Source organism: Paralichthys olivaceus, chromosome 7 (genome assembly GCF_024713975.1).
Source record: "Paralichthys olivaceus isolate ysfri-2021 chromosome 7, ASM2471397v2, whole genome shotgun sequence".
In the NCBI taxonomy this organism is placed as follows: domain Eukaryota; kingdom Metazoa; phylum Chordata; class Actinopteri; order Pleuronectiformes; family Paralichthyidae; genus Paralichthys; species Paralichthys olivaceus.
The window spans coordinates 1593972-1621660 of NC_091099.1; the positions used below are offsets into that span (position 1 = coordinate 1593972).

At 43.7% G+C, this 27689-nt stretch overlaps 2 protein-coding genes across 2 annotated transcripts; one reads left to right on the forward strand and one right to left on the reverse strand.

Moving 5' to 3' along the window:
* The first annotated feature begins 401 nt into the window (after positions 1-401).
* Positions 402-9660, forward strand: LOC109640923 (aminopeptidase Ey-like). The gene is made up of 23 exons (XM_069527961.1): positions 402-1318; positions 1996-2093; positions 2667-2783; positions 3127-3313; positions 3394-3536; positions 3714-3850; positions 4485-4611; positions 4879-5033; positions 5107-5220; positions 5306-5449; positions 5533-5598; positions 5729-5794; positions 6107-6279; positions 6418-6497; positions 6592-6722; positions 6883-6938; positions 7049-7196; positions 7732-7823; positions 8060-8170; positions 8419-8586; positions 8785-8925; positions 9198-9279; positions 9363-9660. Exons 1-23 carry the CDS (start codon positions 1176-1178, stop codon positions 9510-9512), a joined length of 2829 nt encoding a protein of 942 aa, XP_069384062.1. The 5' UTR covers positions 402-1175; the 3' UTR covers positions 9513-9660.
* Positions 9661-10246: 586 nt separating this feature from the next.
* On the reverse strand, positions 10247-26876 carry LOC109640921 (synaptic vesicle glycoprotein 2B-like). The gene is made up of 15 exons (XM_069527962.1): positions 26721-26876; positions 20724-21230; positions 20149-20375; positions 17532-17712; positions 17212-17363; positions 16782-16915; positions 16597-16686; positions 16234-16347; positions 15915-16003; positions 15725-15800; positions 15356-15447; positions 13908-14041; positions 12825-13025; positions 12586-12745; positions 10247-12351 (listed from the first exon to the last, which is right to left on the reverse strand). Exons 2-15 carry the CDS (start codon positions 20957-20959, stop codon positions 12168-12170), a joined length of 2070 nt encoding a protein of 689 aa, XP_069384063.1. The 5' UTR covers positions 20960-21230; positions 26721-26876; the 3' UTR covers positions 10247-12167.
* Positions 26877-27689: the final 813 nt, after the last annotated feature.

Genomic DNA, 27689 nt, shown 5'->3' on the forward strand with positions numbered 1-27689 from the left:
GATACGACATTAATAGATCAGGAAAGTGATAAGAAGTAAAATAAGAATAGCGAAGGCCCGACAGTCCCTTAACGTAAATACAGATCCACTACATCACACTCAGAAATATCAGTCCCCTAAATATGCCAGATCTTTTTTTGTTGTTCCTCTTCCTACACATAAATGAACTTTAAACTTTGGTCTGAATAAGTTCACAACATTTAGCAATTTGATGAAAAGATAAAGTAAAATATTAATAAAAGCCATTATTCATTTCAATGATGTCAAACAGTTAAAATCAATTAATTCAGTTAGAATCAATGACAACAAATCATATCAGAAAATCTGAAGTCAAAGAGACAAAATAATACAACTTACAACGTACGCCTGCAAATTTAAACACGTCCCAACATAGAGCTTTGTATAGATGTCACTTTATTATGAAAAAAAGTTTATATAATAGAAAAGTAAAATGAGTCCTTATAAGGGCTTAAAGGTCCAGTGTGTAAGATTCAGGTGAACGGATCTATTGGCAGAAATTTAATGTAGAATAATCCTCATGATGTTTTCACCAGTTTCATCTAAATGATATGAATTGTAGTTTTCTTTATATTTAAATACTTTATATTTAAATACTTTGTATTTCCATGGAGGGGACCCTCTCTACGGAGGCCGCCATGTTTTTTACATTAGTCCAGACCGAACAAACTAAAACCTTTTGAGTTTTTATGACATTTAAAGTTTTCCACAGGTTCTTGTTCATGTTTGTAAGGAGAGGGGGAGGGGCGGGGTGCTCAGCTGCAACATGACACTTCACCACTAGATGTCACTGAATTCTTCACACTGTCCCTTTAAGAGGAACGAATGTTTAGTTACATCCAGTAAACATGAGGCTGAGAGGAATCTGCTCTACAAACATTAAATCACACACACACACACTCACTCTCTCAGACTCCGAGGGATCTGAACTGAAGCTCTGACCCGTGAACACCGTGAGTCACAGACAATAAAACGTTTGACATCCTCTGTGAACGTTCAGCCGACTGGTTTTTATAACCGACATGTCAACAGCCTCTAAATTATTGTCGCAGATAGTGAAGAGGAAGAATCACTTCTACGTCACAGAAGCCAGACGAGCTTCAGACGGCGGCTGCTTCTCCCCTCGGAGCTGAAACCTCTCAGTCGTGCGTCGGAACATGGGGAAAAGCTGCCGACTCTCGAAGTTGTGCGTTCTGTGCGTGGTCTTGGCCGTGGTCTCCGTGGCAACCATCGTCACGCTGTGGGTTATTGCCCTGACGGGGGGGGACGGGGGTGATGACGTCGCAGCTCCTTGGAACAGGTAGGTGACGGACACTTGTCCTTTGCTTCAAGAACCAATCGTAAGACTGAATGTGAGGACGGACGACACGTCTCCACTTCCTCCCACTGAGAATAATGAGGCCGAGACATCTCAGGGACGGGAGCGGCCATCTTGTGCTGTTGACGTCATCGGGAGTCAGAGCCTGTGTGGTCGTGGAGTAAAGTGGCGGCTGAGTCTCAGCTGTCAATCACGATGTTTCAGCCTGTTTTCAGATCATCACATGACTTCTTATCTTTATCTCCTTTAATGCTTTTATTTTATCTCCTTTAATGCTTTTATTTCATCTTCATTTTATCTCCTTTAATGTATTATTTTATGTTTATTCTATTTTTGTCTGCTCTCTTTTAGTATTTTATAACTTCTACTTTATTTCATCTTTATCTCCTCTTTTAGTATTTTATTATTTTTATCTTTATCATTCTATCATTATCTTTGTTATATTCCTGATTGTAAATTTATGACTTTTACGATAATGATTCATGTCTTCACCCAAACCTGAAACACACAGAGCAGTTTATAAATCTTAAGAATTAGAATACATAATACGTATAAGTGCATTATTTTGTACATGATATAGTACTCATATGTGTAGTATATATATATATATATATATGTATATATGTATATATATTCAGTTCAGCTTTGTGTTTGTTCAGATATCGTCTCTCCGGAGCTCTGGTCCCTGAATATTACAACATCACCCTGTGGCCTCGTCTCAGCTGGGACACAAACACTGACCTCTACATTTTCACAGGTGAGGAACTCTTATCTGCTCTGGACTCTCACGTGCACAGATATAACATCAGGTGCTTTTATGGTCGTATTCATAAAAGCCCATAACAACACGTGCGTCCAGGTGTGAAGACCTGTTTTGTAACCACACATCTCGTGCTCTGTTCTCCAGCCTCCGAGTCACTGGTGGAAAAATCAAATAGCATTTTAGAGAACAAACAAAAGATTCAATTTAAAAAGATTCAATCACACTGAGTTTCTGTAAAGATCAACATGAAGATAAACAGATTATTAGTTGTAGATTTTTAAAACTATTTCTAACATATGATAATTATAAATTGTTTATCATGTATATTGTCCCATGATGCTTCTAGAGATGTGTGGAAAACATGTAGTTTTGAACTTCACAGGACTTCGTCATATCAGCTACAGATTGTTTCTCTGTGATTTGGTTTTATTTTAAAAAAAATGGGTTTGATTTGACCTTTTACCTTCGGTCGCCTTGTTTTCTCCATTTTCAGTCAGTTCAAACCAAATGTCGTCTCTTAGCTTCTGGTTTTCAGGATGAATTTGAATTGTTTCTGTGCATCTGCAGGAAAATCCACTGTGGAGTTTGAGTGTGTGAAAGAAACAGATCTGATCCTGATTCACTCCAACAAACTCAACTACACCGAGCTGAGCAACACACACACTGTCAGCGTCACCGCTGCAGGTACACACACACACACACACACACACACACACACACGCACACACACACACAAACACACACACACACACACACGCGCACACACACACACACACACAAACACACTTTTCCTAACTTTTTATGTTTTTTTTCTGTGATTCTGTTTTATATTCACACAAATAATGTTTATTGATATTCAAACTGAACATGGATTATATAATTATATATTTATTATATGTATATATATATATATATATAAGGATTATGTACAAGACTAGAAAATCAAATTGAACCCTGGTGAATGAACATACAGTGAAGGTTCTGTTTGATCTTAATGAATAACTCTTATAATGTGTTTGTGGTTCAGGCGGTGGCTCCGCTCCCAGTATTAAGTCGACCTGGTTACAGACTGACACTCAGTACCTCGTCGTCCAGCTCAACAGTAAATTAGCTGCAGGACAGAAGTATCAGCTGTACTCTGAGTTCACAGGAGAACTCGCCGACGACCTAACGGGGTTCTACAGGAGCGAGTACGAAGAGGGCGGAACCAGAAAGTAACGTCTCTTCAACTTCTGCTTTTCTATAAATGACTCTTGGGTGAGATGAACTAAAATCTGTGAATTGAATTTCACAGGATCGTCGCCACGTCTCAGATGCATCCGACTCACGCCAGAAAAACCTTCCCGTGTTTCGACGAGCCAGCGATGAAAGCCGTTTTCTACATCACACTCATTCATCCCCCGGGAACCGTGGCCCTGTCCAACGGCATGGAGCGAGGTCAGTGAAGGCAGCACGTGTCGGAGCAGTTGTATTTCGAGAAAAGCTCCGGAAGTTTGTTGAAGCTCAATCTGGGAAAATAAAAAAATGAGACACAGAAACTAAATAAATTCTCTTTCCCAGAATCTAATTATATCTTTTTATTTCTCATCCAGTTGTTTAAACTTTTCTTTCTAGACATTGTGAACGCCTCCGTCGACGGAGTCTCTGTGACACGGACGACCTTCGAGCCGACCAAGAGAATGTCCACGTATCTGCTCGCCATCATCGTCTGTGACTACACACACCTGAGTACTACACAAGGAGACACTCTGGTAAACAACACAATCAAATACTCACAACACAACAAAATACTCACAACACAATCAAATACTCACAACACAATCAAATACTCACAACACAATCAAATACTCACAACACAACCAAATACTCACAACAGAACCAAATACTAACAACACAACCAAATACTCACAACACCACCAAATACTCACAACACAACCAAATACTAACAACACAACCAAATACTCACAACACAACCAAATACTCAACACAGCCAGATGAACATTGATCTTTGTGCGCTGAGTTTAAAGAACAGTTTTATTAAGTTCCTCTCTCAGGACGTTTTTAGTTCTATCGACCATGTAAGTGCTTTTCATCACAAACGCTTGTCTGTCACTCAACATTCACACACTGAAGCAATTTGGGTTCAGTGTGGCCATGCAGACCTAAGGAGCTGGGAATCGAACCACCGGCGTCATGGTTAGTGGACAACCTACTCGAATTATTTAAAAAAAGTAATGACTTTATCTGATTTTTGAGCTCAGCAGTCTCGTACTTCTGTTTTTACAACTTCCATTTCTTTTGTGTTTTTTGCACAGTTTGTATTTTCTATAAATCTAATTTTTCTAATAAAAGAATACAGATAAGATTCTGCTGTTGTGTCTTCAGATCCGTATCTGGGCTCGCAGGGCGGCCATTGATCAGGGACAAGGACACTACGCCCTCAACGTGACTGGACCTGTGCTGGACTTCCTCCAGTCGTACTATAACATCTCTTACCCGCTGAGCAAGTCAGGTCCGTCCGCTCTCATCACTTGTTATCGTCCGTCATCATCGGAGTCCTGAGGAGCTCAGGTTCTTCTCTGTGACGTCACACTGTGGAAAATAAACTTTAACGAGACACCGGGAGTTTTTTTATTTTATGAAAAGGTGTTTTTTTTCAGTCTTGACGTCTCGGTGAGGCCTCACGCTGCTGCTGCTGCTGCTGGGTTTCGTACGGAGGTCAGGAGAGTCGCCAGCTTCCTTCCACGTCAGCTCATTGAATCTTCTCTCTGCCTCTCAGATCAAATCGCTCTTCCAGACTTTTACTTTGGCGCGATGGAGAACTGGGGTTTGGTGACGTACAGAGAAACCAATCTCCTCTACGACCGCCTGACCTCGTCCGTCAGGAACAAGGAGACCACGGCCACCATCATCGCTCACGAACTGGCGCACATGGTGAACTCTCCTCTCTTGTTGTGTTGTTGGTGTTGTTTGACGGACTCAGTGATCAGTGGCCTCTCTGCTGCAGTGGTTTGGAAACCTGGTGACGCTGCGCTGGTGGAACGAGGTCTGGCTGAACGAGGGCTTCGCCTCCTACGTGTCTTACCTGGGAGCCGATCACGCTGAGCCTGCGTGGAACCTGGTCAGAACACGCGGTCCGAACTGAACCTCACTTTAATGACTCACAACGTGAAATGAATCTTGACACGTTTCTGTCTCTGCTCCAGAAAGACTTGATTGTGCTCGACGACGTCCACAGAGTGTTTGCGGTCGATGCGTTGACCTCGTCTCATCCTCTGTCCTCTGAAGAAGACAGCATCATCCTTCCAGACCAGATCAGTGAACAGTTTGACGTCATCTCGTACAGCAAAGTAAACTATGTTAAGTTGTATATAATGTCATGTACTGGAAGACGTCCCATGGGTGTTTTATTATTTCCATTCGATCTCCTCAGGGTGCAGCCGTGCTTCGGATGTTGTCTGATTTTCTCTCCGAGTCGATCTTTGTCCAGGGACTCAGTGTACGTGTTTCTTTTATCAGCATCATCAAGTACCACGTGCAGTACTCGTAGGCGTGTGTGGAACAGAAACAGGTCGATGAAGGAGTTTAACTTTGCTTGTGTCACTGTCTCTCCCTCCTTGTGTCTCCAGCGATACCTCAATCACTTTGCCTATGGTAACACAGTAGGAAATGACTTGTGGCAACAATTACAGCTGGTAAGATGGAAGATTTCTTTTTTTTTAAAACAGCAGTATTTATAAAACCTTGAAGTTGGACACGGGTTTAACATGTGTACCAAAGGTTTTCGGTTGAATTGTAGCGTGACGTCATGAAGAGGACATCTCGGACAAACGTGAATCAGTCGTCTGGTCACATGCCAACATTTACTCTTACAAACAAGTTACCGAAGTGCAATGAATCCTGGGATAGGTTGGGCCGGGAGGGATGGGCGTGTCGGAGCCTACGTCTCTCAGAGTGGGCCTCTGAAGGATGCAGCCTGTGAGTTCAGACTAAGTTTCTCTCAACAGGCGGTGGAAGACAATAACGTGTCACTTCCTGGTCCAGTTTGGGACATTATGAACCGCTGGGTGCTCCAGATGGGCTTCCCTGTGGTTACCATAGATACCACCACAGGAACGGTATCCCAGAAGCACTTTCTGCTGGATCCAGGGTCAAAGGTCACAGTTGAATCACCTTACAGGTGCGCAACACGTTTCATGATCTCTGCAGGGATTAGACTCCTCCAAAGGATTAATCCTTACTCATAGTTTATATTTTATGTTTATCCGTCTCATCGTCCTCTTCCCTTGAGGTAAACTTTATTTCCCGCCTCCCTCAGGTACGAGTGGACGGTTCCTGTTCGCTGGATGAAGTCCGCTGAAGTCCAGAGGGACGTGTGGTGGCTGATAGAGAAGGAAGGTGTGAGATATTTAACACTCAAGAAAAAAAGAAAACTTAGATGAGTAATTACGAAGCTAAAACTTTCAGACTTGTTTTTTTTTTTTTCTGTCAGCTGTGAACCTGGACATGAAATCTGGAGGTTTGTGGATTCTGGCAAATGTCAATGTCACCGGATTTTACCGAGTCAACTATGACCCGGGGAACTGGGAGAGGCTCCTCGCTCAGCTGGACTCGGAGCACCAGGTACTGTGTCACATGTTACATCCTCGGACAGAGACGAATAAAAACAGGGCGTCAAACACAGATACAAACACAACCTCTTGAAACATACATAGTTCTAAAGATTCTACATCAGTTGCTTGTATTTGAAATCCTGAGTGACTGAGCTGAATCTGTTGTTCAGGTTATACCGGTGATAAACAGAGCCCAGCTGGTGGACGATGCCTTCAACCTGGCCAGGTACGTCAGTTCAGTTTCAGGGTTTTACATCATTTTCACGCCTGGTTTTCTTCAGTAGCGTCTAAATTTGTTTTGTATCTGAAGCACGAGACGACCTCTTGTCTCTGCAGGGCTCAGTTAGTCTCCACCTCTCTGGCTCTGAGGACGACCTCCTACCTGCTGCTGGAGACGGAGTACATGCCCTGGCAGTCCGCTCTGAATAATCTGCAATATTACGACCTCATGCTGGACCGTACCGACGCCTATCAGCCTATGCAGGTGCAATGCATCATATGTCACCTGTATGTTTCAGAGTTTTAGTACTGTAGTACCGTTCCGTAGTACGTCAGCGCGAATAGATGAATGGACACAAGCATAGTTTGTCGGTGAATCTGTGTTTCAACCAGAGGAACATTCACAGTTGTGAATTTACTGGATCGCTTAGTAACGTACCATCCGTGTTCTTTGTGAGACTCAATCATTACGGAGAATCAGCAGAAACTCGTAAAGTCTGTTTCCGAACTTAATGTTGAACATTTTGGTCTTTTTGAAAATGTTCGTTGCGACTGTTACAGTTTAAATCTCCTCCATATTTATAGCTGTCGCACAAACACATGTCTGTTGATTTACACGACATCATCGTTGTTGTATAGCTTTCTACATTACTGCCACCTGCTGGACTGTGGAGGAGCAGCTCAGTTTTTAATACGTTAGCAGGATAATTTACTTTTCTCAGGCCTTTAGATCTCGCAGCTTTAGTTCGAGTCTTCAGATAAACCAGCGTCCTTCACTCACCTCTCTGTAAAACCTCCAGAACTACATGAAGAAGCTGGTGACTCCGCTCTTCCTGCACTTTAAGAACACAACCTCGAACTGGACCCGTGTTCCTGACGGACTCACTGACCAGTGAGTAAACTCAGTAAAACAGGATAAAGATGCTTCTGAGTTATTGCTCCGCCTTCTTTTCAGGATCCGTGTCTAGATAGCAACTGTTAGCATAAGAATTATACCTCAAGTGTGTTATCTCTGTCACTAGGGGGCATAGTATTACCACATATGACCAACACTTGACAGCTTTGTTTCGTTGATAGAATACATCTTATGTACTCAACATGTTTTAACAAGTTTGTCTCCCCCTGCAGGTACAACCAGGTTAATGCCATCTCTATGGCGTGCAGGACAGGAGTGACAGAATGTCAGAACTTGACCACGGCGTGGTTCAAACAGTGGATGGAAAACCCCAGAGACAATCCGTTGGTCTAATTTAAATGTTTATACACTCGTTTTCAAGTTCATATTTTTAATTCATGGATCTAAGAAATCGATTACTTGCTTTAAGTCCCTTATAACTCATTGTTTTTCTAATTTGTTAATTTGTTGAAATGCATCATTCACTTCTCTGAACTTCAGTAAAATCACTGACCGACACTGACGCACAACAAAGATCCAGATCAATGTGCACGTTGTATTGTCAGTGTTTTAACTGCAGCTCTCTCGTCAGGATCGATCCGAACCTGCGTACGACCGTGTACTGCAGCGCTGTGGCGGCCGGCGATGAGGCCGAGTGGGAGTTTGGCTGGTCGCAGTTCAAGAACGCAACAGTAGCCAGCGAGGCGAGCAAACTCATGTCTGCGCTCGCCTGCACCAACAACAGGCAGCTGCTGCAGAGGTGCGTATCCTTCCAGCCTGAAGAGGAGGCTAACGTAGAGATTTAACGAAGAGTCTTTTACAGGAGCCTGTTGAAAATCTGAAGTTTGAGTGTGACTAAGAAAGAAGCAGAAGGTTTCTGAAACTGTTTACAACTGAAACCCTGAACCCTGAAAAGTGTCCGCGTTGTGTTGGATGTTAAACTTGGTTCCGTTCACAGGTATCTGTCTCACACCTTGAATCCAACTATGATCCGAAAGCAGGACGCCACCTCCGTCATCACGTCTGTCGCCGGCAACAGAGAGGGACAGAGTCTGGCCTGGGACTTTGTCAGGGATCAGTGGGAGTACATGTTCACACAGTGAGTACGATTGTTGATTATATTCAGACATGGAAGACGTACAGGTGACAACCAACGCCACGTCTGAGACGCCACTTGACGACGTCCTAACAGATAGAGATAGAATGTTAAGTACAATTCTTTTAAACTTCGCCTCAGTGACATTGACCGATAGGAAAACAGATGATCGCTCTGCCTGAAGAGGTGAAGAAAGAAATGAAAGAGAAAGCGGAATGACTGTTTGTTGTGTGTGATATCTGCGTTCTCTGTGATGACCAGCTGTTTTTTTCCAGATATGGCGTCGGCTCTTTCTCCTTCGCCTCCATGATCAGCGGCGTCACAGCGAGGTTCTCCACAGCCGCTGAACTTCAACAGGTTTGCAGTCGTTAGTGAATCCCACTTAACGCGTGAACGTCCGACTGTGGTCTGAACTGTTTTCCCATGTTTCCCTCTGCCAGCTGGAGGAGTTCGTGGAGCGGAACGGCGCAGCCGGGTTCGGTTCTGCGGCGCTGGCGGTGGAACAGGCCGTGGAGAGAACCAGAGCCAACATCAAGTGGCTTCAGCTGAACGAACAGGAGATTCTGGACTGGTTCAACAGCCAGAGCTGACGCTCGTCTCACATATAACACGTGCTCGCGTTTAAAAGACAAATCAAGACAGAAACATGTTGATACCGATGAAATGAAACAAAAATCCAGTCCGGCAGCGAAACGTCTGCGTTTGTATTGTAACTTTAAATAAACCTGAAATAAGTAATTATTACACCAGCATGATTTTTATGTTACGTGTTTTATGCCTCTGTTCGTGGGTTGTCTGTCCCGTTCTTGCGAACTAAATAATAAACATTAAATTCAAATGTTGTGTCGTGACTTCACAAAAAATAATTGTTGCCTTGTGAACACAAAATGTGAATAACACCTTGTGAGGATTTCTTCAATTTAAGTGCAAACGTTCAGTTGGACTCAAGGATAGACTGGTTCATTTTTAGCGGTCGAAAGTTAAAATTCAAGCCCACAGCGTCATCGTGAACACGTTTCGCTCTTGTGATCGCAATATCTACAAAATCACTCAAGTGACGTTCTGTTCTGAATTTTGTAGAAATGTTAATTTTGGCTCGGTGGTCAAAGATCAACGTCACTGTGAACACGATATCTCAGAAACATCTCGATGGAATTGCCTCAGATTTGTAATAAATGTTCACTTGAACACAAAGATAAACTGATTATACGCTGGAGTCTAAGGTCGAGGTGATTCCAGTCCATTTTTTCATTTACTTCTGTCGTAGCAGATTCTGGAGAACCCACTACTCTTGTGGTTTTGAATGAAAACCATCAGAACGTCGTAACAAGCCACCCACTTTTTATTGGTCAGATTTGTCACAGCCACAGATGCACACAGCGACAGACAGAGATGATTCAAACAAAAACTTCTTCTTACACGGGAGAGAAACTTTTAGTTTTCTCCACTCACGAAAAGAAAAACAGTGAGTTGAAGAACAAAACATTCAAACCAAGAACAAGAACACGTCTCATCGTCTTCACAGAAACGTCGGACACAGACGACAGAGTGAAAATAAAGACACGTTATTCAGAAGCCGTTTCCAACACTGTACATCACACAAAGAAAAACATTAATATCAACACGAGACTTCTTTAACGGTTCGTAAGGTTTTCGTTTTGCATGAAACTCGGGAAAAGTTGATTCTTTCATAAGACCGAAACGTTTTCTCTTCGGTCTAGTTTACCTTTTGGAAATAAGACTTTTGCTCATTTTGCTAAATAGCGAATTCGATTCATAAAGTGTAAGTGAAGCCGGGTGAGGACGCACTTTCCCCCGCACCGTGATCGCACTCATGCACACGAGACAAAATGTTGAGCTTCAATACACAAAGACGTGGTTGTTTCACATTATGAGTAAAACCACTGCAGCGTTCACCGACGTTAATTCTCTGCATTAGTTTGATTAGATGTTAAAAACTGCGGTGAATGGCTGATGGTAGAGAAATCATGCGCCATCTATTGAAAGCTATTGGAATTACACATGTAGTTAGTACTTCAAGTTGATTTTGTTGTTGCTTGTTTTAAAAAAAAAAAAAAATGTTTCCCCAGAAATAAGATGCAGCAAATTGAAGTTCAGACAGTAATTTAAGAAATGTGACATCGGAGTGAATTTTCAGTTGCGGACTCTAATTACCTTCATGCTAAGTTTCCCGAAGTTGTTCGTCTTTCTTTTTGTGAGATTACACAAAAACTACTTGACGGTTTACCAAGATTTTTTTTTTTTTTTAAACATTTTGACTATTTTCCTGAAAAATAATTTGTGGATCTCGACAGAATAACAATCAGGGAAATGAGGAGTCTAATATCTATGATCTGATGCAGCTTGATTGAATCAGAGGGGACTGTTCGGCTGGTGGAGGTATGAGCTCTACTCTAATGACATTATTGAATTATGGGCGATGCAGCGCTGAGGACTACTCGGTTCAGCGAGTGGCGGCGAACACTGATGAGATTCCATTTCCTCTAGAACGCAGGACAAACACTGAGAGTGGAGCCGAAGCTGCCGAGAACAAAAAACGTGTTTTCAAGTATGAGCGACACAAAGCGGAGGAAAAATGTAACTTCAGCGATTTCACGATGTCGTCACACGTGGATAAAAAAAACCGATGATGTGATTTAATAGAACAGAGTGTCAGGGCCATGTCGGAGGAAAGGAATTCTGAGGATAAAGTCGTGCTTGAGATATTACAGCTTCGTTCTTGTAACATTACAAATGTATTGTTAAATATTATATACATATTTATTTTTCTCCTAATACTTTATTCTCATGAAACTATGACTTTACACTTGTAAAATTATTTTATTTTCTAGTAATATTACAACTTTATTTTTGTAAAAATAAATTCTTGTAATATTTTGACTTTATTCTCATTAAGTTACGTGTTATTGTCACACAACTTTATTTTCATAAAATTACGACTTTGTTCTTGTCAAAAAACAATTTTTCAACATGGCCCTAATACTTAAGTTTGATCCAGTGTATCAGCTTCACTTTCTAACACTGAAACATGAAGAACTAAACTTCTAAACTCAAAGCGGATCATCGCCCTCCTCTGCAGAGCTCGTAAAAACAAAATGGTGCACATGAAAATAAAGACAGAAATAGTTTTTTTCATTTTTTACATCTAACAGGCGTGAGCCTTTCTTCGAAATGCAGAATGAAAAACAGCTTGCGACGTCGAGCGCTCAAATTTCCCAGCGACCTCACTGCAGGATTTTCTCCCGCGTGTCGGGCAGCTTTAGCGCCATCAGGCCGCCGCACACCAGCGCAGCGAAGGACAGGAGGATGGGGACGGCCGTGGTGACGCCCACGAAGCTGGCGAAGATGGAGCTGCCGAGGACCGCGGCCAGTTTGCACAGAGCGTTCAGCACGCCGAACGCCGTGGCCCTGCGAGACAGAGAGGTCGAGATCAGAGACTGGAACTGGTGGTGACTTTAAATGAACGCGACAGATTCAACTGACGCCAAAACAGTTTGTACCCGTGTCAACATGGTGGAACTGTAACCTGAGCTCACGAGCGTAACTGGAACTGAGAACAGGAGCTGTCTCTCTGTCACGTTTGGCTTCGGCCTGTTTGTTTGACCTGTGGTGAAGCTGAGACTGCTGCAGCAGTGAACGCACCTTTTAGAGGCCGGGTAGAGCTCCACCGTCACCACCTCGATGCCGTTCCACGCCGCTGCGCTGACGCCACAGAACAGACACTGCAGGGCGATGATGGCCGCCTGGCTGAAGCTCAGAAACAGGAAGAAGGTGCAGCCGGCCGAAATCAGCATGGAGCCACCTGTGGAGAAAACACGAGGGATCTTTATTATTTTCCATTCCTGAATCGATCGACCAATCCCCGTCATCAGTGCGATCACCTATAATCTTCACTCGGCCGATCTTCTCCATGAAGAGCGCCGAGATGATGTTGCCCGGCAACATGGCCAGGCTGCCCAGGAAGCTGACCAGGTAGATGAGCACGTCGTTCTCCTCGCCGTTGTCCAGGTGGCAGCCATGTTTGTTGTGCTCAAAAGTGGAGTTCTCCATCCTGCAGTTGATGAACTTCTCCTCCCACAGATCTACAGAGGAACAGGACGGCAGTGAGAGAGACGGTGGACTTTTCTGCTTCGTCTCGTCTCTTACTTAGAGGAGACACATGAGGTGTCTTCAGTGTTTTATTGTCTCTCAGACTCAACGACCGGCTGCTCATGTCCCACAGTCGAGGATGAGGGGAAGAGGCCATTCACCGCCTGTTCTCTGTCCATAACTAAAGAGGAGCTCTGGTACATTTCAACCTGGGCCTTGTTTTTATAAATGTGACTGTGTAATAAATCTTATTTTTCAGTTGAGATGTAATGTTCACCGATAAAGATTGTTATTCTGGTTCTTCGCTGAGGTGCAGCAGCTCGTTCCTCTGCTTGTCTCCTCTCTCGCCCTTCAAAGTTAATAGTGTCTCGACCCGCATGTTTCCTCAGACTTCTTTATTTTATTTTATTCTTTCCCTGGTTGTTTTAAACGCAGTTCATTAATAAACTTAACTTGACTTAATGGAATCACCGAAGCGAACGATTGTAACTCAGATACGAGTGCTCGAGGACAGAGGGATCACATGTGACGTGTGTGTGACGTCACGGTCGCTGATTAAAACAATCCCAGACATTGTTTTAATTTCAGTAAATGGAACTTTAGTTGAGAATTGGTCTGGAAACTATCAAAGGGAACCAATTCCTGTGATGTGAGATTATGGAGATACACGATATCTGCATAATCTGAACATAGAGAAGAGAACTCGATGATGGATTTTCTCTTTGACTCCATTGTACAGACAAATGAGACATAGTGGACGTTTCTGGACCATGTGACCCCCCTCAGAGGAAACATTTAACCTCTGACCTGCGTTCACTCTGATTTTTCCTGCACCGGAGCCGCGGTTCCTCCGAACCTGCTCCGGCTGAACCCACCTGTGTTGGTGAAGAGCGTGGAGCGGATGGTGCAGTTCTCAAACACTGTGTCTGTGGACCTGATGTCCTCAAAGTGACAGTCTTCAAACAGTGAGTCCTCAAACTTCACTGACTTCATCACTATACTGATGAACCTATGGGGATGGGATGGGACACACACACACACACACACACACGCAAACACACACACACACACACACACAAAGAAAACATGGACTCACTTCTATCGCTGTGGTGTCTCAGAATCAGAAATTCTTAGATTCTGCAGAAAGCATAGAAGTTCAATGATATGCAGTTCTTTAAGAAACTGAATATCTTCAGCGGAAGTGAAGCGTCCTGGAAGGTTCACACCTTCGCTCTGTTACTATAGCAACCACAGGTCCCTTCATGTCCTCCCAGCGCAACGATACGACGACAGCGTAGATGTGGAGCAGAAACTGTGACGAAGCGGCGCCGGGCGATAAAACGATGAAGAGAAACGTGGCGTCAATATAAACGTTAAATAATCTGATCATGTCTGATCAAAAAGCTGAGAGAAGAAAACACATGTGGGATCATAATCTTCATATCCGTGTTTACAAGTTAGGATTTTGTCGTCCTGGTTGTCGATGCGGTGAATTCTTTGTTATTCTGTACACGTGACATTTACCCTGATCCCTCCTGAGTTTCTCTTACTGTGATTTCATCCTTTTTTTTCTATGATGAAACTTTTATTCTGGGAGTTTTTTCACTCTACTCCTAAATCAGCGCTGTGTGTGTGCAGGGACACACACACAGCGCTGACCTGAGAGGATCTTATGGGACCTGGAGGCGCTGAAACAAAATCAATCTTCACCAGCTTCACCCACATGGACAGAAACCCCTCCCCCCCCGACATACACATGTATACAAAATTAAAACCAGTATCCAGAGATACTGTAAGTCTGTAAACATCTCAAGGTTTGCGCCCCTCAATGTTACTGAGTGAGTTTCTCTGTTCTGATCTCGTGCTGCGAGCTGATGACCTGTAGAAATGATGAGTTCCAGGTCATAATTTCTACGAGCACAAAAAAAAAACACGGCATGAAAGTTTCTGATAACAACAGACCTGAGGATGGAATGACTGATAACTGTGAGTTCACGGGGCCGAGGGGCAGATGTCATCTGAGTTATTTTAATGTTGAAACCTGAGCTAATGTTAACAAACGGCGATATCGTGTATAAACCAACGGATGTTACGTCTCAACCCGAAGATCAAGATTCAACAGCTTCACTGAAATCAGAATAAATTCAAGAAATAAGAGAAAAATACCAGGAAAGTGATCGTACAATTTAATTTCTGCCGAGTTCCACACTAATTTAAAACTCAGACAATAATTGACTTCTTATTCTGAAGAGCATGAAGAACGCTGTTCCCAGTTTTATCTGAAATAATTATTTTATCTCTCTGTTTGAAAAGTGAGACTCACTTGTCGTTGATGTATTCTCCTTCTGTATGGATCTGGTTTTCCAAAGTCAAGTTGTGAAAGTTAAAGTTCTTGACTCTTTCTCTGTGCACCACCTGAGAAAAGAGACAAAACGACATGAACCACTTTTCTGCTATAGATGTAAGAAAATCTGAGTATATGTGTAGTATATAATATATATTTACAAGGTTTCTTATGAGCCCTTATACGTGATTTTCAGAATACTACAGAATCCACTAGTTCCTGAACTTTCAACAACTTTAACAAAACAAATAATGGGTTTAAATCTAATCCCCTGAAATAAGAATCTTTTCACCGAAGCAGATTGAAGCGCAGTCACTCTGAGTTCACGTGATTTGTCGTTGACCGTACCTTGATCTTGGACTTGTATTCCTCGTACTGAAGGTGTTTGATCATGTCAGGGAACCACACGGACAGACCATAGTAACTGTGATGGACAGGGAACAGAATCAATTCAACGAAACCAAACAAACTGCAGCTGCGTGAGCAGATCAGGGATCTGCAGATGTTCGAGGAGCCTCCTCTGAAGCTGTGAACGAACCTGAAGGCCATGCAGAACCAGATGACGGCCATGAAGAGCGTAGCAAACCTCAGCTCTGCCGACATGAGAGACGCCACGTTCTTCAGCACCTGCAACCAAAATAAATGTTTTTACATTTGAGTGAAGCACTTTGTCATTTTGAGAAGTACTTCTTATAAGTGAGGATATTATCATTAATATTATTATAATGTTTAGAAAATGTTTATATCTCCAACCACTGTGATGCTGATGATTCGCTGCTGTATGTTTCCTTTAAGCCTGATTTTGGCTTTGGTTCTATTTTAAACCACAGTCTCAACCACTGAGCGTGAGCACACACCAGTTTGCAGAGCGTTAGCGAGCGCACTGCCCATCGCTGCACAGGCGTTCCTGTCGCGCTCTGAATCTCGATAAACTCATCCTCTGCTGTTTTAGGAGCCTTGATGTGAGTCACCTGAAATGATAGAGGACGAGGACAATAATAAAAATAGAACCAAACTCTCCTCACATGAGATTCGGCTCCTGCACTGAACTCTCAGTCGGAAGCTTCTACATATTGACTCACAGATGAGAAATTACACAGTCTGAGTGAATATTCCATCATATTTCATCTTCACAGAGTTTGTAGGAAGAAGAGTATTTAAAGTTAAACACTTCATTTCACATGTTTCTCTTCTATTGCGTAACATCCTCACGTACTCACAGTAAAGACTTTCTCCGGTTGTCCCTTGGCTCTCCAGTTGGTGTCGTGAACTCGCTTCAGGATCATCCACGCCTCGTCGTGTTTGGCATTCTGCTCAACACAAACACACTCATGAGCTTTTCTTCATCTGTTCTTTATCACTGAGGTCAGGCTGAAGTCTAAATTTAACATATTAACCGTCTCACCTCCAGGAGGAAGCGAGGGCTCTCCGGCATGAAGGTGAGTCCGACCAGAGAGGTGATGGCAGGGAGAGCTGCGACCAGGATGAAGACCCTCCAGCTGTGGAACTGGAACTCTGTGCCCATACTGAAGCCCCAGCCTGTACACACACACACACACACGGGTGAGAACAGCACTCTGGGTAAAAGTTCTGCAGGTTTGAATCCCTGTCTCTTTGCACCTTGTTGTGCCGACATGCTTTTTTACGTTTTCCGTCACAAATGCCGACTCAGATCCGAATCCTGAGAGCGCTGAGGCTCAATCCCTGCTCGAAGTTCTGTCTGATTAACAACTGAGCACAATGTGGACGTTCCAATTACCCAGTTTCCTCACAGGCGGCGTTAGAGAACGGCTGTTCAGCGTTTTAACCGGGAGTTAGCGTGTTTGAGTTCTCACCATATCTGGGGATGATGCCCCAGGCCGTGAAGGACGCGTAGATCCCACCAATCATCCAGAACATGCACAGCCAGGACAGATGCTCTCCTCTCTTGTCCATTTGAAGAAACTCGGAGAAGTACGTGTACACGATGGGTATTGTTCCACCGATACTGAGAGGAGAGAAAGTTGTACCAAATACCACAAAGTAAGCTTTTAGTGTTTTTTGGAAATGTGAGCTAATGATTATAGTTGATGTGGTTGAAAGTGCTGGAGGCAGCTTGATGATCCAGAGCAGTTTGAGCTCAGATGAAGGACGAGTGTGTGTTTGTGATCGTTACCCGACGCCAGACAGCAGCCTGAAGAACAGGAAGAGGCCGTAGCCTTGGGCGAAGGAAGACAGGAAGGCGAAGACGCAGTTTATCGCCAACGCCACAAGCAGACAGCGCCGACGGCCGACTTTGTCTGCCAGGCCGCCCCACAGGAACGCCCCCACCATCATGCTCACGAAGACGGTCAGACCTGCACAGACAGATAAATAAAGATAAAGAGTAGAAATAATTTTAAGGAGAATATTTTTCTTTCATTGAAAAGTCTGATTCACTCCAAACTTCTAAGGGACCATGTTCTTACCCTCAACGACCCCCTACTGCTCGTTTCCCTGAAACTTGTGGTGACCTGAGCAATAATGTTTCCATGATCTTAACTTATTTTAACTCAAACCATGAACTCACCCTGAACCAAACCAACAAGGTTTTTTAACCTGAACGGATTTGGGGTTTTGGGGTTTTTATAAAAAACAATGTGAACGTGATGGAGTAGAAAGTGCGGATGATATGTGTCTTGGAGTAAAAGTGAAAAGTAAAGCAGTAAATGTACTTCAGCTTTCTTCTTCACGTCAGATTTTTTTAGTCGTGACGAGGTAGAAATATTTCTGCTCACTCAGCTTTTAACAAGATTTTCATTAGTGCTGCTGCCTTCACCCAGTATCACCTCGACTGGTGCCAGGTACTGGCAGCGACACACTGCGGCATGCAGATGGCCGTGCCACAGGAGAGAGCAGGGACTGATCCTGGGTCGAAAGCTGCAAAACCTCGTCCACTCACACTGTTCGACACACACACACAGCATTTTAAACAAACGTGCACGAGGACAGAAAAGATAAAGACTCATTTCACGTCTAGTGTCTCTGACTGTGTCTCTGGGATCTGAGGCAGCGCTGAGATGCTACACGGCTCTTTTTTCCAAGGTCGGGACGGAGCATCAATAACTCTGAGTGTGTTGTCTGCTGACTCAGAGACAAACCGACTCTGTGTTTCAGAAACGGAGGTACAGAGGGAGAACAGAGGAGGTAGAAGATGTGAGGGTCTGGAGGAGGTCAGCTGATTCTCAGATGAATATAAAACACCATGTACTGAACAGGAGTTTTTTTTTTTTTTTTTTTCAGCACTTCTGGAACTTGAGAAAAATCGATTCCTCCGTCCCGGTTTGCACCAAAATCGAGAGCAGATGAGATGAAGACAGACGGAGGAGGAGGAAATATAGGAAGCACAGAGAAGAGAGGATGGAGAGATTGTAACAGGGAGAGAAAGAGAGAGCAGTAAAAGTAAAAGTATCCCTGATTAGTTTCTCTGCCACCAGTCTGCTGTCTGCTGCTGAGTCAGGCGTCTGCAGAAGAGACGACAAAAAAGAACGACTGACGATAAACTCGATAAGGTCTGCAGGGCGCCGGATGATAAATCAGAGTTTGACAAATACTTTATTTTTTACTTTTACTCTACATTTAAACCTGAACGTCCTACTCCATTTTCAAAGCAGACTTGTTAACGTCTCACATTTTTTATATTTTCTTATTCAGGTCTCCAAACATCGAGACACATTTCAACCAAAACTGACGATAACACAAAAAAGAAAAATCACTTGATGTTTGTGTCTCAGTGGAAATCACACACAACTAATGTGACACAACTGAAGAGACGAGGTGCGGAGGTTGAATCTGTACTTGTACTAGAAATACCACAACCTGGAGGGCTGAGAGTCTCCCTCACATGTTTGCAGCATAACACCCTGATGCCATTTACACGAATCACTCCTCGTCCAACGAGCTGATTCATTCCTGCCTCGGAGCTCATTAGCTAATGAGACTGCAGCACGAGGATTTACAGAGAACTCAGTGACTCCCTATGGGCGGCCTGTGTGTGTGTGTGTGTGTGTGTGTGTTAGTCGGATAGACGACATGTCAGCTCTCCTCAAAGTGAAGCCATAAAAACATCTCGATCGCCCCCTGGTGGCTGGCTGCAGTATAGTTCCTACACTTGGCTCCCTCCATGTTAACAGACAATAAAAAAAATCCTAAATATGTTTTTTGTTATTTCAAACTTTTTCAAAGCTCTGTGATTGGACCGTCACCGTCGACTCAGATTCAGACGAAGAACAGGATCAGAATCAAGGTTTGCTGATATGCTTCAATATGAAAAAAATATTTACAGAATAAACAATGCAAAAAAGACTATTTACAATTTTGCCTTAATTATTACTTATTATTATTTTTTAATCATTTAAATTTACATACAAAAGATTTTACATTATTACCATTGTGTTTGTTTCCTTAATTCAAGTTCTATAAATTTAATTTAAATTTAAATTTGGTTGTATTTGTGTTTTTCTTTACTTATAATTATTTTTAACCTAATAAACTTCAATTACATTTATTTGTGATTCATTTATTACAACAAACTTTGAAATTACTCGTAAACATAACTTTAAAAAAATGTTTCACCCTAATTTGAATCAAGGCACAAGTGAAGAGATCCTGTCTGATTCAAACACTTTTAAATGTGTGTTTCTCTGTATCCTGTTTCTGTTCAGGGCCTTAAACGAACCCGAGAGAAGCTCCGTTCATCATCAGGACCACGAGCTCCTTCACAGGAAACGACAACAAGCCAGTGAAGCTCTTACCCAGCATTCCTTTCTCCGCGTTGGACAGACACAGATCCTTTTCTGCGGATGGAAGAGCGAACGCCACCACAAAACATTCAACCCCATCAGCCATTAACGCCAGACCCAGCACGATGAAGAGCGTCCACTGGAACTTCCCGTGGCCACAGTCTTCCATGATGTCCTCGTACTGCTCGGACAACTCCTCCAGTTCGGAGACAGCATTTCTGGCGGACCGAGCTTTCGCCCTGGGACACAGAGAGAGAACGAGAATGAGAAAGAATGAAAACAGTCAGAAATGTAACTCTGTGCTGGAAACATAAAATGAAGGACGTTGGTTTTTGGTTTGTCGGGTCAACAAATGTCGTTCTGACTGAACAGATACGACCCGGCAGTATTTTAATGAATCCAGCTGTCGACGCAGGCTGCACGACTCAACACGTCTAACTCACGTATGCAGCTGCAGCCCAACGTCCGTCGTCCCTGGGTCCCTGAAGCTTGAAGCGTTGTGAGATCAGGTCGGTCGACTAAAAGTAAAAACTTGTAATAAGGTATCTTAAAACCTAAACAACAGAGAAATCAAACGTGTGTCTCACCGTGCCGCCCTCTGAGCCGCCTTCACCTCGTCAGGGTGCGGTATCCCTTGATATTCTCCCTCGTACATCTGATCCTCTTCATCGTGTCCTTCCGTCGCGTCGCTCGCTGCGTCCTCTTCCTGCGGAGGGTAGTCTGTATGGTAACCGTACCCGTTAGGGCCTCCGCCTTCTCCGTACGTCCCGTAACTGTCGCCCCCTTGTTGTTGGTACATGTTGTTTTGGTAGGGGTCGGCCATGTTGACTCACCCGGCCTGCGAGGCTTCTGAATAATTTAAACAACAAGGCTTTCCTTGGTCTCGTCGGTTGTTTCTAGCGTTTAGAGATTCACCTGTTTTTTAAGTTAGCATGATCACGATGTTTAGCGGCGGTTAAGAATCAACCAGTGATGGTAGCTAACATCACAGAGTCTACCAGGGTTCTGAGCCGGGTCGTCACAGAGCGTGAACAAGCTTCTCTGTCGCGTCTGCTTCAGTCGCTGGTCCAGAGTCCCGTCGTTAGTTTTCACTCCTGAAAACAGAAAAACTCAAGTTACTTCAGTCTGAAGAGATTCCCGCAGCGTTCACCAGCTCCAAACACTCGTCATGTGATGTCAACATGCGTCTGCTCTGCGAATAAAGATTCTCTCTCTCTCACCTCGTCCAACATTGTCCTGTTCTCTTGCATGTGACAAAGAAAAACTTGACATTCTCACGAGGCGATGTGTGTGAGAACCACACAGTCTGTGGTGAGAACGCAAATGTCCGAGTCGGTTTGTGGTGTCTGAAATGCCGTGTGTTGTTTTACCTTTAAAGGAAGTTGATCTGTGGGTCTGAAGCCCAAAGGCCCCAATGATTCGGAGGTCCATAAGTTAGGCTTTCAGAGGAAAACTGAGACTGTCAGGAATAACAGATTCACACTGGCCCCGGATCTCTCTCCAGGCAGACGGCAGTGCTCGTGTCGCAGCTGAACATTTTGTAATAAACCTTTTATACAATCAAGATGGCGTCAGCAGAGATTCCTTCATCATCTTCACATCATCGCTACCTCATCGATATACAACAGGTTACTGGGGATTTCCCCCCGAAGTTTCTCCTGCCAGCCCCCAGAACGTTTCTGGATAATGTCGAGGATTCAGCGTTTCAACACGCGACGGACGCAAAGATGAGGAAAACAAAAACAAGGCAAATATCTCAGGATGAAATCGAGGTGTCACACAGGAAGACGATGCAGGTGAAGAGGACGTCTACAATAAATAGATAAAGTGAGTGAGTTGACGGTGACGCAGGTCGACCAGCAGCTGATAACAGACTGCAGACACATCATCCTTTGTATCCAAACAGAATTAATGCCGTCATTTTTAATATCTACACTGTGTTTTCATGTTTGACCAAAAATAAACTGGATAATGTTTTTATCCAATTAGATTTATGATGTGAGAGCAGAGACGACAGCATGAAGTGCAGCATTAGATTACATCTGACTGGACCTTGATTTGGACGTGATGCTGGCTGAAGTTTTCTCTTCGAAACAGTAAAAGCAACCGGCAGTTATTGATCCACAGCAAGTAAAGACCTGCGGCTGGACCCAGGCCACAGAACCTGAAGTAAAGACCTGCGGCTGGACCCAGAACCTCAAGTAAAGACCTGCGGCTGGACCCAGGCCACAGAACCTGAAGTAAAGACCTGCGGCTGGACTCAGAACCTGAAGTAAAGACCTGCTGCTGGACTCAGAACCTGAAGTAAAGACCTGCTGCTGGACTCAGAACCTGAAGTAAAGACCTGCTGCTGGACCCAGGCCACAGAACCTGAAGTACAGACCTGCTGCTGGACTCAGAACCTGAAGTAAAGACCCGCTGCTGGACTCAGAACCTGAACTGGAGGATGTGGGGAAGATAAATAAAATAGAAATCATAAAACAAGCCTGACAACAGTAGATAAATTCCACACATACATAAAGGCCATCAGAAAACCAAGTCTGTACAGAAGCACTGATGAAGCGATGTGAGATGTAAAACCCAGATCATCCAGAGAAACACAGACACAAGTCTGATGTGACTCAGCACTTTAAATGATTTGATTGACAGATGTGTTTTATTACCGACCGCTGGACGGCAGGAAATTAAAAATGCGGACAGGCCGAGATTTAGACTGTTCTGCACCGTCCATCACCGTCACGTGACCGACTCTGTCAGCAGCTCTCCGTGCTAATAAAGAACTAAATGTGGAGGCCAGGTCCGCAGGGGTTGAACTTTGTCTTCTGAGCTGAGCTGAACAAGAAAAGGTTCCCGGACCTGGAGCCTGCGTCCATTTTAATAAACCGCCGGTGGTTTGAACACGACATAAAGGTTTTTTTTTCTTTTTTCTGTTACTGAAGTCAGACAATGCAATGAAGAGTCAAATAGATTTGGTCTTTCAACCACATCATTCGACAAAACCTGTTCAAATGAACCTTCCCGCTTCGCTGCCTCTCACTTCCGCACTGCGCGAGATAATTAGCGGTGAAGGAGAGGAAGGCGAGTTCTGAGACAGATGGTCGGTCAGGTTGATCTGATCGCTCAACTGGTTTCACCAAAGAATGTGCACACGAACATTTACAGCGGCGGCAGCAGGGGTTACGTAATCTGAGCTGTAAAGATGTTCGTCTGAGATGAACCGATAAAGAACCTTCGTCTCAGTCCATCGACCGACTGTGGAGCCGAGGAGACAAACAACGAATGAGACGTTACCAACAACATTTCACAAAACATTCCTGTGGTTACTTACATCATTACGTTATTTGTCGTCTGTGTGTTCTTATGTATTTTACGTTTCATCTTGTATATATATATCGTTCATGCTGCCGCTGTTATCAGCCAGTGAACCAGCAGGTATCACAGCCCCTCCTGTGTCGTATAAATTACTTTATCCAGGTTTCTGACTGTGTTGCTATGCTGCGTAGATTCACATGCAAATTACAAAAATCACAACGTAAGCAAGAAGAAATTCTCCAGGACACTAGAGGGAGTGAAGAGCTTGATTCAGACAAACGGAAACATTAACTAGAGCGTCTGCCGTCGTATGCCTCCGTCGACCAGAGTTTCAATCTGCAGACATTTTTATTCCCGACTCATACGAGCAGTGACCTTTCGATTTCATGGTAGTTGTGTTTTAACATCGTGGGCAGTTTATTAGGAACAACTCAGTACAACTAGTTGTTCTCGTTCACGTTTCTTCCTCGTTCTTCTTTGTGCTTTACTTTCAGTGTTTCGTTGTGTTTCCCAGCAGCCGCTCTGTTATTCCAATAAACCATCAGTCACATCCTGCCAGGTACCAGAGGAGACAACAGAACGCTGCTCTGTTATACGTGATGAGCGTCTGTGCAGTCGTACTCAGTACTGCAGGTTTTCATCACTTATTTATGAAACCTCACTGCCGACGACCGAGAACCTTCTGGAAAGTACGTTCGCTCGTCCGCAGCCTCCATTAGACTCAAACCGACAGACTTTGATATTTTTAAAATATACCGTCCTTCATGAGTCTGGTACGTAACACGGCTGCAGCCTCGGCTCTGGCGACGCGCAAACACATAACGTCTCAGTCACAACAGCCGACCTGCGATGACTAACGTCTGTTTTGAGTTTGGAACAAAACGAGAACCTGAGCAGGAAGACAAACACATCGACGAGCGAGAGGAAGAGAAAGCTACAGCGTCAGTCCAGTCATTTAGACAAGATAAATAATTCATCACGTTCCTGTCCACAGCAGGAAGAGGCCTCCGACACACACACAGACACACACACACACACACACACACACACACAGTGCAGTCTCCTGTTTCAAATCGCAGCAGAAGTACGTCACAATCTTTCACAGCATTACGATCAAACATGAGCCCAAATTTTCAATAATTCTTCTTTTGGTCTTCATTTCTATTTTCACTGCGTCGTGAAAGTCACTTTACAGGAACCGAACATTTGACATGTGAAACTAATACATCGGTTAAAATGGGTTTTAAGCAAAATGATGTGATTTCAAACTGTCCTCAGGAGAATATTCGTTGTTTCTTGTAAAGCTTTAAAACATTTTACGTGCTGTGCCTCGTTGTGGTGCAGACCCTCACGTTCTCAACAACATCTGTTTCTTTTAGCCACAACAGATTTGGTGAATCTAAGTGCAGTGTAATTTTTGGTCATTATGCTATATCACAATATCAACGTCACTATAAACCTATAATCTGCACGATCTGCATGTTTGTTAAAGTTAAAAGAAGAGACATAAGTTACTGATGATTACAACAAGTTTAACGCAGCGATGACGAATCAAATAATGTTCTCAGTGTGTTACAAGCAGTGTGATGTGTATGTGTAACTGGTATAAAGAAATAGTAAACGATCTGAACAGAATTTATTGCTGTAAAGAGTAAGAAGAACTGTTTGAAGGAAAAAGAGACCGATGGAGGCTTGACAGTGGCTCTTCAGAGGGACAGTCCCAGCTCCGTCAAACCCACTCAGGTGTTCGGACTTTCCAGGGGGAGGGTCGTAATGTCAGACCCTCCCCGATAACCAATAAGATTATATCACGACGTGGGACCACAAACGATAGATGTAATGATGGACCAGTCCGATCAGTAACAGGCGTGGCCCTTCAGGATAGATGAAGCGGAGCAACACCACTGATAGTCAGAGTTTTTCTCTGGTGTGGCTCCGGCTCGCTGCTGAACGCTCTCAGGTTTTCTCGTCGACAGTTAAAACTCTGCTGCTTTTAAGTCGACTTCTCCTGTTTTTTATTCAACTGAATTTATGGACTATTCGACCACAAGTGGAACTTAGTTTTCACCACAACATAAGCTCATGGTCTGAAGCACGAGCAGCATTCGGGACATCTCGCGATGTTCTGTTGACTTCACTCACTGTGTCAGGTGCATAGTTTAAAAGGGTTGAACTCAGGGGCCTTGTTACGGATCAGGCAACGCAGGCAAGTGCCTGCGGCCTGGAGCTGAGACGAGGCCTCAGAGAACGGCTCAGTCCATTTGTCCACAGCGAGGACAGTTTTGATTTGGTGCCATCCGAGACATGGGTGTGTCTTTTGGGAAAAATATTAAATTCACCAAACAGGGCGTCAAAGAGAGATGTTATAAATTCAGGTCGAGAGTACGAATACATGTTCTCGTGCAGGTGCTTCTGTCTACGTACGTGCATTACTCTCTTGATGTGCATTTAAATGTTTGTAATAACGCTTCTCGTCTTGTAAGTCTAGTCTTCATGTTTGTATACGTCCTCTTTGTGTTTTATTAGGTGCTGTATAAATACATTTATTTGAAGGAAATAAACTCTTTGAATCTAAAACGACACGTAGGCTTTATGTGACTTCGCACAAGAGGCTCATGTACGAGACACAGCAAAGACACAAAGACACTAAAGCTTGTTCTCCTGTGGGACGTCCTGCTTTTTCCACAGATGCTACTCCTCGAAAAAAGGATGTAACATGAGGAGTGTGTTTGCATTTGTGTGTGTGTGTGTGTGTGTGCATTGATTACATAATGCAGTGAGCAAACCATCCCTGCTGAATAGCAGCTTTTCGTGCTTCCTACTTCTTATTAATAGATACGTGTCCTCGTTTACTCAGAGACTTGAAACTCAGCGTCCTCACGATGTTTGTTAACAACAGAGTCTTCGTCTCTGCAGCACAGACAGGACAGTCTGTGCAGATACAGCTGTTGATGTATGGAAAGTTCTGATGATCTCTGTGTACCCTGAACAGTACTAATACTACTAAAACAAGACATGGAAGTAGATTACACGTGGTAATACTGTGTTCTGTCTGATATTTACATACATGCACAAACTATAGAGCAAAAGAAACAATATGAAATTTTACACATCTTGGTTCTGCAGCAAAATCTGAAAATAATATCGTATTTTTTTGCCGCAACACAAATGAATAACATATAAAATGTTAACGGTTTCCAGACAGAACACACGGCAGCTCCATCCAAACCAAGTCACACACAACACAAGCAACTGAAAATCACTTCTCTTACCACAGCAGAAGAAAAATGAAGTTTACATTCAGTCGCCGGCGTCCGGACCTCGAGACGAGTCTTTCCTAAAATTCACTCATGGCCCTGAGACGTGACACAGTAAAGAGCATCAACACACAGAGAGGCAACACTGAGGGATTAGAGGAGGAGAGGATGGAGCTGCCTCCTCCCTCCCTCCCTCCCTCCCTCTTCCTCTGCAGCACTCCTCCCTGCACCCCACCCACCCAACCCCCACCACACGCACAATGGTTCAGTCCACCTCTGTGCTGCCGGACGAGCAGGAACCTGCCATTTGGTGGACGGGGGGTCTGGGGTGGGGGTGGAGAGGGGATTGGAAGAGGCATATGGGGGCGGCTGGTGGGCTGAGGGGGGTGGATGGAGGGAGACAGGGCGGGATGGAGAGAGGGAGGGAGGGATGAGGGAGGGATGAGGGTGTAGCGAGCGACAGATGCGTTGACTTAGTGTGAGAGTGGAGACGGTTGATGAGAGACTTTCACTACGCTGATGGAAACAGATGCTGAATAAATGTACAGCTCAGCGTCTTTCTGTCTTTGTTAAAAATAAATAAATAAATAAATAAAGTTCTAGAGTGAATAACAATACTTTTCCTACGGATCTTATTCATTTCACCCACAGAGCTCAGCAGTGAGGGAACCTCATTGATTTTCTGAAAAGAGAATTTGATTCTCGGCCGTAATATTTTAAGAATCCGAGGTAGAATCATCAGAAACTACCTCCTCCATGTAGTAATCCACAAGTTCATATATTTACATGTGTTTTCATGAAGGGAGAAATACTACACTACCCACAATCCTCAGGTGTACATCTCTGATGGGTGGAGCTCGCTGTGACCATGGAAATGTTCAGCACAACTGTAAAAAAACATGTCGACTCAGATCTGATTATTCTGCAATCAACATTATTTCTATTTGTTTTTAAAGAAATCATTCACAATGGTTTATGGGAAAC

Coding starts and splice junctions, on each gene's coding strand:
- LOC109640923 (XM_069527961.1), top strand. CDS start 1,176: ATGGGGAAAAGCTGCCGACTCTCGAAGTTGTGCGTTCTGTGCGTGGTC. Junction 2,784..3,126: donor TGTCAGCGTCACCGCTGCAG/GTACACACACAC, acceptor TTTGTGGTTCAG/GCGGTGGCTCCGCTCCCAGT. Junction 6,498..6,591: donor GTGGCTGATAGAGAAGGAAG/GTGTGAGATATT, acceptor TTTTTCTGTCAG/CTGTGAACCTGGACATGAAA.
- LOC109640921 (XM_069527962.1), bottom strand. CDS start 20,959: ATGGCCGACCCCTACCAAAACAACATGTACCAACAACAAGGGGGCGAC. Junction 16,916..17,211: donor GGGCATCATCCCCAGATATG/GTGAGAACTCAA, acceptor GTGTGTGTACAG/GCTGGGGCTTCAGTATGGGC. Junction 14,042..15,355: donor GGAGAATACATCAACGACAA/GTGAGTCTCACT, acceptor CCATCCCCATAG/GTTCATCAGTATAGTGATGA.